The sequence below is a fragment of the Archocentrus centrarchus genome, chromosome 3 (genome assembly GCF_007364275.1).
Source record: "Archocentrus centrarchus isolate MPI-CPG fArcCen1 chromosome 3, fArcCen1, whole genome shotgun sequence".
NCBI classification, from domain to species: domain Eukaryota; kingdom Metazoa; phylum Chordata; class Actinopteri; order Cichliformes; family Cichlidae; genus Archocentrus; species Archocentrus centrarchus.
Genome location: NC_044348.1, coordinates 24,973,668 through 24,991,895, shown reverse-complemented (window position 1 = coordinate 24,991,895; position 18,228 = coordinate 24,973,668). Strand labels below are relative to the sequence as shown.

Below are 18,228 nucleotides of genomic sequence, written 5' to 3'. Positions count from 1 at the left end.
ACTGTGACTTTTGTCCATTTTGGCACAGAGTAATTTAACGTGAAGCCCCCAAATTTATGTCTCTGAACATGTAAAATAGTATAGATGTGATGGAACTATGACATAAAATGTTCCTGTGTGTGGAGATGAAAGAAATCATGTAAACAACTTCAGCCAGTTAAATATTCAACTTACCTTTCGATACTTGTTGTACTTTTCTAGTATTTGGTCCTCCATTATCTAAATGGTATAAAACACAAAGTTGTTAATATTAATTTCCACACAGAAAATAATAATCCAAACTGAGCACTGTGACATGTAGTGTGTGTATATATGAGTTTGTTTTTAAATTATTGTTTACCTTATATTCTTGTGTACCAGGGGACATGTTTTTGATTTTAGACCCCAGCTGAACAAACATGTGAGTTATGGTTGCAATCCGGGAATGGAGGTCTTTGTATTCATCATACTCAGCGCAGAAATCCTCCTGGTACCGCTGGCGTTGCTCCAAACTTGTTATGGGGTTGTATGCACTGTAAGGAAACAGACAAACAGATAATGTAAGGATTAATATATGCAATATAACTAATCTTACCCAACAGATTGAGGCTTCAAGAGACACTTCTGTTTGACTTTTGTCCTTCAAATAAAAATCATGTAACTGCCCACTATCTTAAATCCTTATTTTCTTCTTGTGTAGTACCTCTTTCTGACAGAAGATGGTAGCATAAGTTTACAATATCATAATACAGGGGGTCCTACACAAATTATTCTTGAATCTTTGTCATCTACTTTATTTAAACAAAAGCAATAAATTCTATCAGAGCATGGAAAAATAACTTGAAAACATGTTCAGACTTACAGCACATAATCTGGCTTCTCCTCAGAAACCACGGCATTTGTTATGTCAGGATCTGGAGCAAGAACACACACACACACACACACAAAAAACACCACGACATTAGCGTCAGTCAAATCAGTACACTCACCCCGTGTGGATCTTTGCCTTTGTCTGAATGTTAAGCAATGTGTTTTTGTTTTGCTAAAAGCCACTGTCCATGTGTGTGTGCGTGCTCCTTCCCGCCTCTGTTCAGACTAGCTGAGAGCCTGTGGGTGTCAGGAGACCTCTTGGCTTAGAGACCCAAGCTGTTGTTGAGTCAGTCAGCCACATAACACACTGAGGACTCAAGAGGGGGAGCTTCAGGGAGCACATACAGACGTGAGATAATACGGTACCCATACACCACTGGGTTGCAAAGAAAAAAGATTGCTCAGACCGACTACACACATATACTCACCTGCCACTTTAAGTACAGAGTCTGTTTTAAATGTACTAAACAGAGCAGGGGTGAAAATACCCAGAGAGTAAACTGAATGTAGCCCCATTTAAAATTAGTACATTTTGAACATTTCTGTAAAAAGATGGGGACTTACTGTCAAGTTTGTCTGGATTCGTCTTGAGATCACTACTGGTCTTTAACCATTCACTTCCCTGGTCGTCTTTCAACCTCTCCCGCTCCTTGTCCTTGTGTTTTTTTGATTTCTTCTTTCTGTGCTGGCTGTTGGTGAGCTGTGCTTGAGCAAAGTCAGAATTGCGCTGGGGTGGCTGGAGGCTGCTTACGTTGGGTTCTTGCCCCCTGTTCTCTGAAATTTGTGAGTCAGCAGTGCTAGATAGTTTGTGCATTAAAGGAAAGCCATTGTGGCTCCCTGGTAAACCATTTTGGCTATCAGTATTGTTTGTTGTCCTTTGAAACTCAGTCTTGGTGTGGAAACTGGGGTTGAGGGTAGGGGTTGCATCATCATGTCCTCCTTTATTGTTTAAGAGTCCGTTTACAGCTGGCTGCTGTTGTAACCTCTGGTCTGTGAGTTTGTGTCTCTTAGCTGCTAGTCTTTCCTGTGCGTCAAAAGGCACAGGGCGTTTCTGGGGGAAGTGGGGGAGAGACAAGACATTTTCATACAAAAAACATTAGTGAATTATAATTCCAGACAACAAAGTTAAAAATAGAAGGCAATCATTCAAATGAAAATTTACACTGATGTAACAAAGGAGCACCACTTTAGAACCATATCAGCCACTTTCACACATATTCAAAAGTTACTGAAAAACAATACGGCTATTTACCACTGGAGGATTTTTTGCTATGCTTTGATCCTCTGAGGTCCTCAGTACTGACATGTTTGCTTGGGGATTTCGCGACTGGTTGCCGATATGTGGCTGCAACTTCCTGTTAAACAGAGATAGGGAACAAAGCAATCAGATACAAAGATTGCACCTGTGTGGATTTCATAAACTTTCAACTTTACTAGTTGAAAGCTGAGCTTAAAAGGTGAAAAAGATTCTCCAACTAGCAGTTAGAGCAAAAAAAAAAAAAAACAAAAAAAAAATAAAAAAACGAAAATACACCACACACAAACGTGAAGAAGCACTTATGTACAACCATGTTGCAACAAAACAAGCTGTTTTATGAGAGAGCAGATCTGATGGTTAACTTGCATCCATATGGGACCCCCTGCCTCTAACCCACCGAGCAAGCAGCCGGCTGACAAGCTGCCTCTCCTCCTCGCTGTAGCCTGGCCAGTCTCTCTGCACCTGCCTGTAGAAGTCATCCCTCAATGAATAGCTGCTGTCTTTGGGGTTCAATTTGGCCACCTGAAATACCAAACAACACATAATGTTAATTGAAATTACTAATAAAGTTAGAAAAAAAAAGCCAGCTTTATTCTGGTGAAGTGGTGAATTTTATTCTGACATTTACTGTCTTTTAGCTCAGTTTTTGATCTCTATGAGCTCCCAACAAAAATCTCTGCCTCTTTAGCAGTTAAATGTTCCAATATGTTCAGTTAGTCATCAAATTTGCCATTCAGTGCTCAGCAAGTACAGAATAGGAGGTTATTTGGCCTGGATGACACATACATTTCTATTTCTAAATTAAGACAAAACTGAAGTCACTGCATATGACCCAAAAAGTCTCAGTCAGATACTGACTCTGGAAGAAACTGCCTTGTTTCTAGCATTACTGTTAGGAAGCTTGGAGCCATTTTTGACCAGGATTTGTCCTTTAACTCCCTTCTTTCATCTGATCAGCATTATAAACATGAACACCCCATCTCAGAGTGATGTAGTGTACACATTTGTCTTAGTCTTTCTTGTTCTTTGCTGTCATTTAGCTGTACTTATGAGTATAGATCGCTTTAGACCTTTGTAAAGATGGAGTACACAATATCACTGCCTTCAATCTGTTATGGTGACAGCATTCTGTCATTCAGACATGCCCACTGTAGTGACAGAGGGCACCATGGTATGCACATGATTGGATGTTGGTACCACAGACCTGCATTCTTTTTAATGGTTACTCAGGAGGTGATTGATTTATTAAAAGGAGTGTTCATCTGAATGCACAACTATATCCACGTGTTGAAATATATTAAGCCCCTCTCTTTATTTTTAAAAATACCTTTACATCTACAGCATCAGTCAATATCAATGTCACATTCCGGCTCCTATTTTGTCAACAAGTGGAGCTTGTTGCAAACTTGCTCCGTCATTTCAAATGTGAAATGATAGAAAAAGAAATTAAAGGACTAGTCAGAAACTAAAAACACAAAGGCTGCCACTACCTGAAATCCATTATGTGCTAAACCTGAAAAATCCACATTCCTAAAAAGCAAAACCACTTTCTCTGTGATTATGTTCCCATCCGAGTGCCAGACATTTTCCCCTCACATTGCCTCTCTCTCTCTCTCTCAAGACATCTGTCTGTCTCAGCCAGGGCTCCAGACAGAAGAGCCTGCCCAATAGCAAACAATCTCTGAAGAGACAATTACAGCATGACTTAATTACTCTCATGCAGTGGCACCAAAAAAACCCCAAAACAAAAACAAAAAAACATGCATACACACACAAGGAGGGCTGGAAAATACAAATATACATCACTTAATAACTCAAAAATGTAAACAGGAATGCAAAATTAACTTTTCTAAATTAGATCCCGACTTCAATTAAAGCACAACTGGTCCTGGTCTTCCTCAGCACAAACTCAAACAGATGTCTTTAAAGACACTTTGGAGCTGTCATGTTGTTGTTTTACAATGTGATACTAGTTGAATGTGAGACAGTGATTATATACAGTGTCCAGCTGACAGGGCCAGTCAAAGCACATCTGCATGACTGGATGTTGGACTGTTATCTTGGTATAATAGGCAAACCTGTAGGTCAAATGTATGGGCATACACAAAGGTGACTTCTAAAATGATATTTACATGTGTTTAAGAATGTTCAGCAAGTAATTTATGCATGACGTGTTCTGTTAAGCAGTAAGTGCTGCAAACATGTTTACACCATCAGAAAACAAAACAAAAATACTAGAGATTTTATTTACTTACTTATATGTAGGAGTTATGTATTTTCAGGAGCATGATAACTGAGTAAAAGACACTGACTGTATATAAAAGATGGAAATATCAAATGGCTAGTAAAGATCTTGTAGTGAGCATGTTTATGTGCAACTGTGTGTCATGGACCCATTTCTACTGGGGCCTCTTGGCCAGGTCATGTTTGTAAAGGAGTACTGGTTCTAAAATATTTTACCAGGTAAAATAAAAATTTAAACTCTGCCTCCGCTAACCAGAATCACTAAACTGGACCTCTTAACTGTGCTTGTGACATTAGCCTTTTAGAGCATTTCATTGGAATTATACGACAAACAGTATGGCTTTATGTGTGATACACACCATCAGAAGTTTATGCTTCAGTTATGGTGAGTAAACTTCTGGTAATTTATTGGTATGGTAGTACTAATTGTATCTGTTCGAGTGCACCAGGTATTGGATGCAGCTTACTTACCAAGGAAGCCATTTTGGATCCAGAAAACTAGTATGGTGCCATTGTAGTGGCTATGTCCATCTTTTATTTATACAGTCTATGTACAAAATTGCATGCAAAGACCAGTTCCTCTACAAACACACTGTTTCTAAGTACCTCTTCCAGTACAGCACCCAGCTCGGCCTTGTCTTTGGGGCTGGCTCTCTCTCTTTCCAGCCACAGCAGGAGCTCTGGTTTCCTGTATGGTTTGAGAGCAAGCAGGTGGATGATGCGGTCCTTCAGGGGCTTCTGCATTGAGGGTGCCATACTGCTATTCCTCCGGTTACTGATAGAGTACTTAGAGAAGCTGCTGTCTGAGGCAGAGAGAGAAACTGGCCTCTTCTGGTACTTGACACATTTATCTGAATAAAAAAAACAAAACAAGAATAATATCTACAGTGACTCACTGGTCAGACTGATTGTTCTGGATGACATTTTCTCCAAAACTACATACATTATGTCAGGGGGACAGTGTGTGTAATCAATATAAATTGGCGTTGCTACACATCTTATAACACATTCTTCTCCAAGTATGTCAGGAATCCAAAATAAATCAAATCAACACCAATTAGAACAAATTTGTAAGCCCCGAGAAGGGAACTCACAAAAAAAACAAAACCAGGCCATTTCACATTTTTGCTGTAGATGGAAAATCAAAAGCCTCTTTTCGACCAACAAAAAGAGGCTTTTGTTTTGATTACCCGAAGAGCTCCTCTGAGAAGTTCATACCTTCCTTTCCCTTTTGTCTGTTTGGATTCATACCACTTACAGAATCTTTGCATTCCTGGCTGCTGGTTGGTTATTACTTGAATTCAAAGTCCCTTTATTTTCTTGTAATCCTGTTTCAGGGTTTTCCTTGACATTGACATTGTTTTGCTGTGTGGTGGATGCCTTTAATCAATTTCACAATAATTGAAAGCCCAAACTTTTCGATTTCACTCTAATAAATCAAATCACGTTGGATTTCCAATATCATAACGACTGACATTGCTCCAAGTTCTTCTAATGCTGGTAAAGTACATACTGTATATTAGAAGGTAAAAATGGAGGGCACTGATGTAGTAGAACATCAGTGCCCTCCAGTAGCTGCAGTAATTAAATTTGGTGTATATAAAACAGCTATATTAAACAGCTGTCTGAAGGCACTTTATACCGTAAGGTAAAGACCCCACAATATCAGCTTGGGAATACACCAGGTGCACGTCTTTCATGTCATGTCTCCGGTGCAATTTTGTTCCATCCTTTGCAAGGCTACAAATCGCAGTTTAGTCTGCAAGAGGTATTTTATTTTTAAAATTGACAAGAGTCTCTATCCTCCTCCTCCTCCTTTTGTTTGACTTCCTGTCATCTTTACTACCCACTCTGTAAGGGGGAGGGGGTAGTAGTGGACCTGTTATTTTAAGAAGGTTGCTTCTAGGACACTTCTGAAATGTGCTGTGGTGTATTCAGTATTGCAAGCACAGTCTCAGTGGCTGCATCAAAGCCAGAATGCAATGCAGCCATGTCTTGTATTACTGGGGGGGGACTCCCTTCTAAGAGGAAGAGACCTCAAACAGAAGCACGTGCAGGGAGGGTATAGGGAGAAACCAAGAGACCATTAAACCACCTCCAACAATTACTAGAACTATGAATAAACGTCTTGTTGTCTGAACGAATTTAAAGGGAGTGAGATGTGACAGAAAATAAACTGATTTTAAAAGTCTTTACATTTTCAACAGTGGGAACATGTGAAACTAATGAGACACATTCTTCAAAATATCTTCTAAAAATCAACTATTTGTAGATCACATGCATGTTCAGGCCTGCAGTTACTTGTTGGTAGCTGTAAACATGCCATTGATTATTGCTTACATCTCTAGTGAAGACAGATGGGTCATGATAGAGCAGTGAAAGCTATGTCTCTCTGTGCTAATCCCATTACGGGTTAATCTGCGCTTTGCAGGTCAGTGTGTGGGGGGGTAAGGTACAGGAAAAGAAAAAAGTAAGCCGTACCAACAGATAACTTCATGCACTGTCATTAATCCTCTACTAGTCATTAATCATGATGAAAATACAGTGAATTTTGTCAATTATTGTGTGGGGATTTATGGTGTGCCAGATACGTGCTTGATAGGTTTTGGCTTTCTTTGTAACATAACTCTGTTTCTGAGAACCTCCTCAGGCAGAAAGCTGAATTAAGTGTAGCTACTGCTTTATCAGTATATGCTGCTTTGTCATGTTCACCTTAAGATCTGACATTACACAATCCATGCAAAATTAATCTGGTTTAAGCCAACCAGAGTTGCAGCTTCCCTGGAGCTTCAACATTGACATGGGGGTCTAGGACTGAGCCAAGAAAAAGTATTGCATAACAGCGGCAAAGGTTGGAGAACAGGAGAGAAAAGAGAAAAAAAAAAAAAGAGAAAGAAGGTAGTTTTCAGGTCATGATTAATATGCTTTGAACTGTCTTTAATTAGTAAGACCTAAGGATATGTTCAAAGTCAGCATGAGACAAAACTGAACCATTTCCAGACACATTTATGGCCTCACAGTGTGGGAAAAAAAATATTCAAGCAATTGCTACAAATTTTAAACAACTTCTAGGTCCAATGCAGACAGCACTGAACAATAAGCTTTGTTTTAGAGACATGCTCCCAATAGCTGCGCTTTTTAGTAGAAATGGTAGGGACCTGGAAGTGAATCTCATATTGGCCTACTGCCTCTGAAATTGAAGTTTAAAGACTGTTTGACTTTGAACAATACCAAACATTAAATACTGGAGACAGAGCTTAGCTTTTGTCTTGATATAACCAAATATATGGCCCACACATGTGGTTTCACAACACATCAAAAACAGGAATGTATCTGGTTTTCAGCTTTAAGCAATAAATAAAGTAATATTTTCAAGTAAGACAAATATTCCTTTTCATTTTATTGGTGCTATTATATTTCTATTTTTGTTTTTATATGGCCTCTTTTGTATCCACATCCAATTTGCTGATCCCTCTCCAACTATAAAACCATTTGGCCCTTCCACATGAAAATCTGCAGATGTATCATCTTCTATTTCTTTTTTCCTGCCACAGAAACCTTGTGCTTAATCTTACTTGGATGTGTTGCTCCGGGTTTGATCTCAATGGCAGAGCGGCTCCAGCTGTCCTTCTCCACCTGAGACATCCTCTCACGGGTCATCTGGTAGGAGTCGTCTGTGGCACACACGGTGATCTTGTCCTGGATGCTGCCTTGACCTTCCAGCTGCTCTCGGCCGTCACTACAAAATAAAACACCCATGTGTTGGATTTCACTGCTTTCTGTTTTTTAATGTTTGTTTTTGTTTTTTAAAAACAAACATAACACTGTGGTTGCTGTACATTATGTCACAAGCTAGATGTAGCTCTGCAGTCTGTTAGATGTGAGAAAGCCAGATATTCTGGTTCAAAGCAGACCATGTAGAAAACCACCAGGATTAAATTGGCTCCTGCTGGCATGCTTGCAAAACAAGAACCACCCAAAAGTAAAAAGTTTAATACATGAACCTGGGCTCCATTAATGGTGCAAATAAATCAGGGATTTACTGTGCTGCCAAATTCTTTTTTCTTTATATTAAGGAAAAAAAGAGGCTTTTTGCTAATTCAAAAGGCATTTTCACTACACAATTATATAAGTGACTTTTGATCAATTATATAAGGACTGGCCAGTCCTTCACTCTATCCTCATATATATTTATAAATAAATAAATAAAATTGCAGGGGGCAGTGGGAACAAGATTTTGCCCTCAAGCTAAAGTCTTATTTTATCTGGCTACAGCAACCGATTGAAATCAAAACTAGTTAATGTTCAGACCACAATTAGCCATCTGGCACCAAGAGGCAGCAACAAAGCATAACCTTTAGTTTCCAAGCATATCCACTCCATAAATAAGGCATCACAGTTCTCAGTAATGAGAGGCTCAGCCCAGAAATATACAGGAAATTACAACTGCTCCATAGACTGTACAACAAGCTGGGAGCAAACAGTCTCTCCTGATTTGTAAGCATAGGGAGACACTGTCATCTGGGGTCATGTGCTACTACAAGAGGATCAAACCACTTACACATCTGGAAGCTCAAAATGTTTGTCAAAATTCTCACAAAACAATATGCAAACCCTCTTTATCACCACTTATGACCCACTGGAAGTGGGTAGTGGAGTACTTCTCTGCAGAGACGTTGCCCTCTGCCTTTTCTTCTGATTGTGCTGCATTTGGGATGTTTCTGCATTACAGCCTTCAGACAATGTGTGTACATCAACAGCATGTAGCCAACTGTGCAGGCAACTAGTTACCTGACTCCAAGGAAATCTGGATGCAGCACAAAAAACAAGCACAAACATAGTGAGGTAAAACATGAAGTTCATAAAGCTCCTCCCAAATTGAGAAAAAAATCTGGGGTTGGCCTTCACCTAACCAGCCTGATCTACAAGGCAAGATGGATCCTGATTTGAATGTTTCTCTAATCTTCTATTGTCCAATTCTGGTGAGCCCATGCAAGTAGTCTTGGTTTTCTGTTCAAAACTGATAAGAGTGGCACTTGGTGTGGTCTTCTGCTCCTGTAGCCCATCTGCTTCAAGGTTTGACGTGCTGTAGGTTCAGAGATGCTCTTCTGCATTCCTTGGTTGTAACGACTGGTTAGTGTTGCCTTCCTATCAGCTTGAATCAGTCTGGCCATTCTCCTCTGACCCTCTGGTTTCAACAAGGCGATTTCATCTAGAGAACCGGTACTCACTGGATATTTTCACTTTTTCAGACCATTGCCTGTAAACCTTAGAGATGGTTGTGCTTAAATCACCTTTCTTCCCCATTCTGCTGCTCAGTTTGAGCTTCAGTGATCGTCTTCACCACGTCTACATACTTGAATCGACTGAGTTGCTGCCGTGCCTTTTGCTGATTGAATATTTGCATTAATGAACAGTTGAAACTAATAGTGTCTGGTGAGTGTATACTAAAAATTTTAGTCTCTTCCTGTGTATCAAGTTTGTGCTTTCAGGTATTTGGATCCTGTAAATTAATCTGGTAGTGACAATAACCAACATAAATGTTAGCAGCCTTTTTTTTTTTTTTTTTTTTTTAAAAAAGGTGGTTCACTTGGTTGTGTGGTTTTGTGTGTGTGTGTGTGTGTGTTTGTTCTGGCAAATTCAGTCAGGCACACGGAGTGAGCACTTCTGGCTATATTTAGCCAGCAAGGAACAGCCAAATTTAAAAGTTTAACAAGGAATTCAGGTTTTGCAGAAAATATTTGCCAAAAGTCTTTCCATGGTGTTCAAAGTTGGACCTTGATTCAATTACATTAATAGTACTTGACTCCATACCTTGACACATACTGATGGATGCAGTCAAAGCTGGCCTGTGGCTGGTCTTTGCTGTCGCTGGATAAGTAAAAAGAGAAGACACGAAGAGCAGAAGGTGACTCTGATGTGGGAGCTGGGATCTTGATGTACTGTGAAGAAAACCAAGGAAAAACAGAAGAGCTCAGTTCAGTAAATGCAAACAATAACAAAGGCAAATGAATGACAAAGTGGCATAAGACTGTTAAATGCACCCACACAATGATGTGCAACACATATTCCAGGTTTTTCTGCCAGCCGATTTTGTCCTTAAAACAGGTTATATAAATATTGTGTGAGTGCATTACCATGTGAAGTAAAAGAACGGTTTTATTGTTACATTTGACTGCCAGCTAGTTGCTTTAACTTATCATTTTCCTAAGAGATTATGCGTCTTTTATCATATTTCAAACTGTCAACTTATTGCAGGGAAAAGCAATTATGTACTCAGCAGAATTTCAGGCAAGCTGAAGCCAGATGCATTTAAGCCAAGAACACTGGGCCATCCAAAGTCAAGGTTTTTGCAATCAGCATAAATCAGTGAAGTTTTTATTTTCACAACAGGTTGCCACAAATATCATACTAATGCACTTAATTATAAAAATGAATAGTTCAGCCCCCAAATGGCTTGCCAGTATCTACTAAATGTAGCAATTTCATCCAACAGCATGTTGTTAAATGGACAAAAAGCATAGTGAGACTTATTTCATTTCCAGAGGGGCTAACAATATGCAACCAAGGGGCCTCGGGTCTTTTAAAATGTTAAGATCTAACCAATCTTAATAGCAGGTGAAGATACCAAATGTCAAAGTGAACAGGTTCCTCAAGTTCAGTCAGAGAATTATCACTTGAATCAGCAACTTTATAGCACGTTTTAGCTTACTCGTTCAGTTGTGCAATTGTTTTCAGAAGTGAAAAGGATCTAAAACCTACTGTACACTGGCTGCTCAGCACAAACAGATATGCACGGCTTCAACAGGAAAGGAAACAGTGGAGTTCAACACAAAAAAAAAAAAAAAAGAGGAGAAATAAAACATAAAAAGATTGCAGTGAAGAGTTTTCAGGTTTTAGTGTATTATAACTTATCTTCTCTTTGCAGGGGCTAAGTGAAAACCTCCAAAGGGAGGTGCCCAAGAGGTATCCTAACAGATGCCCGAAGGGGGGGGGGATTCAGGTAAATCAAAATGATGGACTTCCTGTTTGATGTGGGTCATGAGTCCAAGAGGCATTTAAGTCTGTCTTTCATTGAATTTACACACTTTTCCCCACTAAGCCCTTCATTTTTGTAAATGTCATTACCACCTCTGGACTGTTTGCTGTCCTAAACAAAAAAAACCACAAAAAACACAAACAACCAGAACAACAAAAAAAAAAGTACAGCTGTTTGTCAATAAAATATATGGACTACAGCAAATAGTCCACATATATGTGGACACCTTTTTTAGAAAGAACACTGAAATGTCACTTGCTCCGTTTTTGTTTTCATAGCATCTCAACACAGCATGCATGTGTAAATACCATGAATAAAATACACACACACACTCTGAGGTTAGACACTTTGTACTGCTCTGTAACTTTAAATAAATCTCCTTGGGTAAGCAGTGTTTTTAAGAGTCCGCTCCACTGAGGCGTCCATGAGATCTCCTGGCAGACTCAGTGGAGCGCAGCAGAGCCAAGGCTGCAACCTCCAGGGCAGACCGATACACACACACACACACACACACACACACACACACACACACACACATAATAACAGATTTGGAAAAATGAGCATGAGAAAAAGTTAGGATCAACATTGATTTGACCACAGAAAAAGATGTAATTGTAGTTCTGTGAGCAAAATCCTGAAATATTTACTTTCATTTATGGGAAATTTGCAGCACTGGAAGAGTTTTTGGGGTGGTGGGGGGTGGTGGTAAAGGCCACTTCATAAGCTACAGGAAATGCAGTGACTGAGTTGAACCTCAGAGTTCAGAAGACATCCACACTGTCAGAAGTATTCTGCACTGCCTCCTAACAGCGGGCAAGGGGATCAGCAGTTTCATATGAGCCCATTCTTCATGCTGCTGGCAGCTGTGGCGTCTTTTTGGGTTGGGAAGCAGCTTAAAGTGCAGTTATTTCCTCTGCTTTCTCCTTTTCTGTCCCCTTGCTATACAACTCTGCTCTCATTCAGAACACAATGTGCAGTCGCTGCTCAGATTTTTCCAGCTCCAAGTGTGGACGTGACACAGATGCTCAGGCTGGGCCTGAGCGCTGAACAGTGCAAACATACCACTGAACGTTGTATCTAAGTTATTTAAGTTGAATGTGGCTCAAATTTAAAAAAAAAAAAAAAAAAAAAAAAGTGACTCTAAAATAGAACCTATGTATTGTATACATGTCCTTTTATAAATTACTGTAATTATAACTTTTACATTAATAATGTAAAAAGTGGGACAACGCAAGAATCAGAATGGGGAAGAAAGCTTAAGTGACTTTGAATGTGGCACAGTTACCGTTTTCATTTTGGTGTTCAGAGATGCTCTTCTGCATCCCAAGATATACAGAAGAGCATCTCTGAACACAGAACATGTTGAACCTTGAAGCAAATGGGCTACAGCAGCACAAGGCCACACTGGGTGCTACTCCTGTCAGCTAAGAACAGAAAACTAAGCCTACAATTTGATTAGCCCACCAAAATTAGACAAGCAACATTCAGATGGTAGGAATTTGATGTAAATAAAATGAAAGCATGGATCAATCCTGCCTCAATGGCTCTGACTGGTCATGGGATAATGGGGTCAAAGATGTTTTCTTGGCACACTTTGGGCCCTTTAGTATCAGCAAGGTTTTAAACTCCACAGTCTACCAGAGTATTGTTGCTGACCATGTCCATCTCTTTATGACCACAGATTACCCATCACACCATGTCACAAAGGTCAGATCATCTCAAACTGGGCTCTTGAACATGACAAGTTCATTGTACTCAACTGGCCTCCACAGTCCCCAGATCTCAATCCACCCCAGCAGCTTTGGGATGTTGTGGAATGGAAGATTCACATCATATATATGCAGCTGACAAATCTGATACTATCATGTCAAAATGTACCAAAATCTAGTAATGTTTCCAGCATCTCATTGAATCTATGCCACATACAAGGCAGTTCTGAACCCTGTAATGGTAAGGTGAACCAAATGAAGCAGCCAATGTTTATATTTATTTGGGTGGGGTAAAGAGTGCTTTATCTTTAAAAAACACCATTCTGTGGACTATCAAGGGGGGCCCTGAAATTACTAATTTACGGATCATTTAAAAGAGAAAAAAAATTACATTAAAAATGAGTATGGTTTGGTTTAATAGATGTCAAACATTTCCCATAAAAATATTAAGAAACATTTCTTTATCACATTCATGATCAATTTGTTTTTTAAATGTCACTAAAAAGTGTGTCAGTCTGCAAACTGCCATACTTAGATTACTTACATTAGCACTGGCAATTCCTTTTGCCAGTGCTAATGTAAAGTGAAGTGTAAGCTCTTTTTGGTTTATTAATAATAGTGCAGGAATACTGTTTGTGCTAGAATACATGTTCCATTACATAATGGTGCATACTGCAGCCACACATAAATACACACCATGGGCATAATTTATGGTCAGGATGGTATCTCTACCATTTTTCTGGTTACCTTTCCCCCGCTGCTCTGATATTAATTGCCTGTGTGTTTAATTTAAAGCTTCCATTGAGTCAACAATGGCTCAACTCCCTTATGCTTCAACTGGGGGGACAATAGTTTCTACTGCCTCCTTTATGTGCAGAGATATACATGCTGGAGTGCATTTTGGATAAATTAAAAAAGCACAATAAAATCTAATGTGAAGGGTTGAAGGTGAGGAGTTGGTAGAACTTAAACGTCAAACAGTTATACTATTGTTTTCTAGAAGAGTCTTCCAAATTTATGTCCCAACTGCTGTCCAAATTAAAAGTCTACTTATTTAGAATAAAGACACCATATGCCATGTTTTAAGTGAAATGACAGTTTCACAGATAGTGAATCTGAACTAAACTAATCTTATAGTGAATTCTGATCTGCTCACATTCAAATGGGTGGCCCCTTTACTTCTGTATTTGTTTTTAAGTCACCTCAGATGTTTTGCAAGACTGCAACAAAGAACAGACGTTGCGTCTCTTTTCTTATCAGCCTGCTGCACATGTCTCTACTCGCAGGCTTTCATCACAGGAATTTATACAACCTATATTTAGCTGAACCCTGATGGGACAGAGCAGTTTATATGTTGGTGCACAGGTGGATCTCAGTTCCTGAAAAAAGTTGTGTTTTTAATACATCCTTTGCTGGACTGCACGTTTGTGTTATGTTTATAAGAGAATGAAGTACAAAAACCATGTTGATTACACAGGGGAGAGGAACAAAAGCATTTTTCACCACCATGAGACATTTCTGTTAACGTTTCACAACATGTTGCCTGTATTTTCTTTAAAAAATAAAATAAATCAGCGCGTAACTACCTAAACAAATTTTAAAGTGTCGTAATTTCAACCTCCACATTAGGTATATAAATAAAAAGGGTGATACACATACGGATGTCACTGCAATCACTAACACTTTGCTCATTTCTGTCAGTCTGAACCATTTTACACCTACAAATTATTTCAAACAGTAATTCCACTCGAGCTACAAAACCAGAGAAGCAGCCATTAAACAAGACCTTATGTTTCAGATGAAAAGGCTGAGAAAGTATTAGGTGTGGGTGTGTGTGTGTGTGTGTGTGTGTGTGTGTGTGTGTGTGTGTGTGTGGGGGGGGGGGGGGGGGGGGGCTGTGAACTTATCAGAATGGATGTGAACGAGGAAAAACTGACAGACACATGTTTGTCTCTGAAAATTAAAAAAAAAAAAAAACAAAACTGACAACTACATGGGGATATATTAGGGATAAAGTCCCCCACATTTTATAATTAAAACAAACACACAAACACACACACACACACACACACACACACGACTACAAGTTAACATATAAAACATCACACAAAAGCATGAACGCTGGTAATGTCAGACATTTATGTAGGTTACGTTATACTGCTGGTTGACGTAAACCCCCTTCTGGCTAATTGGCATGCAAAACCCCTTAAAAAAAAAAAAAAAAAATAAATAAATAAATCACCATTTTAAGTTACTTTCTCAACCTGTAGAGAACACTCTGTCCACCCTGCTATCGCCAACCCAGTGCAACCTGCCTAAACAACCTGAAATTGAACCAGTCACCTTCAGATACATTACAGCATCCTGATCATCACCTTAACCAGCTGGCATGCAAGTTACTGCCATGATCTGATAACCTGTTGCAAATTAATTTCCCCTCTCTTAATAAACTGATCTACCTAATCAAATTTCAAAAACTTTACCAACTCAGTTACTGGCTGTTCCAGGTGATGCTCAGGTTGTCTGTTTCCAGTCTGGCTGGCTTCTCTGTATCCCTCCTTCCTGTTTTACTGTTTGAGGTCTTGGCAAGTTTGCTTTTTTTTGTATTAAGCAGTTGTTGTATTGTGTATCAAGAAGTATTTCCTGTACAGTGCCGTCAGTAATCTTAATTATTTCAGTGGACAAATAGTCCAGGCAGCACGGTGGCGTGGTGGTTTGCACTGCTGCCTCACAGCTGGAATGACATCTAGAAGGTATGGGTTTGATTCCACCTTGGCCCAGGCCTCTCTCTCTCTGTGTCTCCCCGTGTCTGCATGGGTTTCCTCCAGTTTTCTCCCACAGTCCAAAGACATGCAGTTACTGGGGTTAGGTTAATTGGTCACTCTAAATTGCCCATAGGTGTGAGTGTGAATGGTTGTCTGTCTCTCTGCGTTGGCCCTGTTGACAGGCTGGCGACCTGTACAGGGTGTACCCTGCCTCTCGCCCCATGTTAGCTGGGATAGGCTCCCCTGCGCCCCTGAACAGGATAAGCGGAAGAGGATGGATGAATTTCCATATATAGTAATCTAACATTCTTGAGTCTTGCTCCATCCATCCTCTTCCGCTTATCCAATTCAGGGTTGTGAGGGGGCCCAGCTGTCACAGGGCAAAAAGCAGGCTACTCCCTGAACAGCTGGCCACTCCATCACAGGGCCAGCAGATAAAGACAACCATTCACACCTACAGCTGATTTAGAATCACCTAATATGCATGTCTTTGGACTGTGAGAGGAAGCTGGAGTACCTGGAGAGAGCCCATGCAGGCAAAGGGAGAACATGCAAACGCCACACAGAAAGGCCCCAGGTGGATTCAAACTCGGGATCCTCCTGCTGTGAGACGACAGCACTAACCATCACACGGCCTAGTTGGTCGTTTCACTCCTTAAATATATTTCATTGATAGAAAACTTTGTGTGATTACATAACAAAAACCCAAAATTAACATACAAATGGGGCTCATGCGAGTTAGCTATAACAGTTCAGACAGATGGGGAAGAGGCCTGCTGCTTGATTTGAATATAACTTCCAAAGCCACCAAAGCCAACTTCCAATGTAATCTGACATGAAGCCCGATAAGCCTTTGGTAGGAGGTATAAGACAGCAGCAGACTAAGCTGGACACTTTGGAGGATAGATGAAATTATACTGGTGTTATTTAAAGAAAACTTAAAATCTGCACACCAACTTTTATTTTTAGCGGCATAAGTTTTTGCCAGCCTACAGTTGAGTTCACACATCCAAGTTTGCAAATGTAAAGCACTTCCGGGTGGAAATTAGGTCTTAAATTACCAAGAAAAAACACTTTTTAATACAAGGCTGCTGCTTTGTCAGTGAGGGGTTCACTACAGGATATTTTCATAATAACTTTTAATAATTTATAGACTGTTGTGTAAGGATTGTGCTGCATGCCGTCACAGGAATCCAGCTGTCGCAAATGCCCTGTCACGCAGTGCACGTAGGAGCAGTAGCTGGCTGCTCCACAGGCAGACTTCTAGAGCCCCACTGTGCTAACTACAACAAGCACTCTCCTTCCCAGCCTGCACCAAAGCCAAGTGTATTCTCTTGAGACACACAATGTAAATCAAAACCAGAGAGGCACTCATACAAAAGGACTGGACACTTTAAGAGTTCAACTGACCATGAATAATGAAATATTTATTGTCTTCCTTTGAAGTGAAATATTCAAAGAATCTGTGGGGTAACTTCTGATCTTTGTGATTTTTAAATGAGACAAAAAGAAAACTGGATTAACAAAAAGTACAACTAACCAGGATGGTTAGGTGATCATACAAGTATTCTTAAGGCATTGTTGTAATAAAAATAGCTTTGAAAGGCACTTACCACCTCAGTAATGCTTAGCAACCAAAGAGGCTTCAAAAAGGTAAAAAGGCAAAACAAGAAGAAGAGATGTTACTTTTAACCCAAAATGAGGCGCTGGTCCCATCCGTGAACTGACTTCTGTCTCTCTCATCCTTCATTTATCGTAAATTAGACAACTTGGACAGCCTTGTTCCGGTTTCTGTCTTTTGACTAATTCCCAAATATTATGTGTCTGCTAAATTGTGTCTGTGGTGCTGTGTCCATCTGTCAGTCTGCCTCCATCAATCTCCCTCTCATTTTTGCCACAGATCTCACCTTTTTTTTCCCCCCTTTGTGCTTTTCGGTTTTATCTGTTTTCTTGTTTCTGTCGGACTCAGATTCCTCAATATGCAGATTTTGTCAGTGCACATAAAAATCGCGCAGATGTTAACATGGCGAAAACTTCATTCTAATTGTTCAACATTTTAAATGTGGTCGGGTTTAATCAGTAAAAGGTGCCATTCGTCCTGTCCTAAAATGTGCAGCCAAGCTAAACCCTCCTAATTAAACGTAGACATCTGTGCGATCAGACCACACCATCAAATACCGACCAAAGAAAACCCCACGCTGCCACACAGTGATAAATGAGTACCGATTTTAATTCTAGTGTTCACTTAAATGCTAGTTCCTTTTTTTTTTTTTTTTCTAACAAAACAAAACAAGAGCAGGTCACTCCCTCTGTTGTGAAAACAAATCCATTCCCCTCAGGCCTTTAACAGTTTTAATCATAATC

The 18,228-nt window shown here is 39.8% G+C and overlaps 1 protein-coding gene across 1 annotated transcript in view; it reads right to left on the bottom strand.

The window, feature by feature from the left end:
* The window catches only part of LOC115777359 (RNA polymerase II elongation factor ELL2-like), a 33,723-nt gene that overhangs the window by 4,640 nt on the left and 10,855 nt on the right, over positions 1-18,228 (bottom strand). Inside the window, exons 3-11 of the mRNA XM_030725253.1 lie at positions 10,166-10,293; positions 7,927-8,090; positions 4,958-5,202; positions 2,505-2,629; positions 2,102-2,204; positions 1,414-1,900; positions 842-893; positions 341-512; positions 175-219 (exon numbers count right to left, since the gene is read on the bottom strand). Of these exons, the coding sequence (XP_030581113.1) occupies positions 175-219; positions 341-512; positions 842-893; positions 1,414-1,900; positions 2,102-2,204; positions 2,505-2,629; positions 4,958-5,202; positions 7,927-8,090; positions 10,166-10,293 (1,521 nt within the window). The remainder of the gene's footprint in view (positions 1-174; positions 220-340; positions 513-841; positions 894-1,413; positions 1,901-2,101; positions 2,205-2,504; positions 2,630-4,957; positions 5,203-7,926; positions 8,091-10,165; positions 10,294-18,228) is intronic.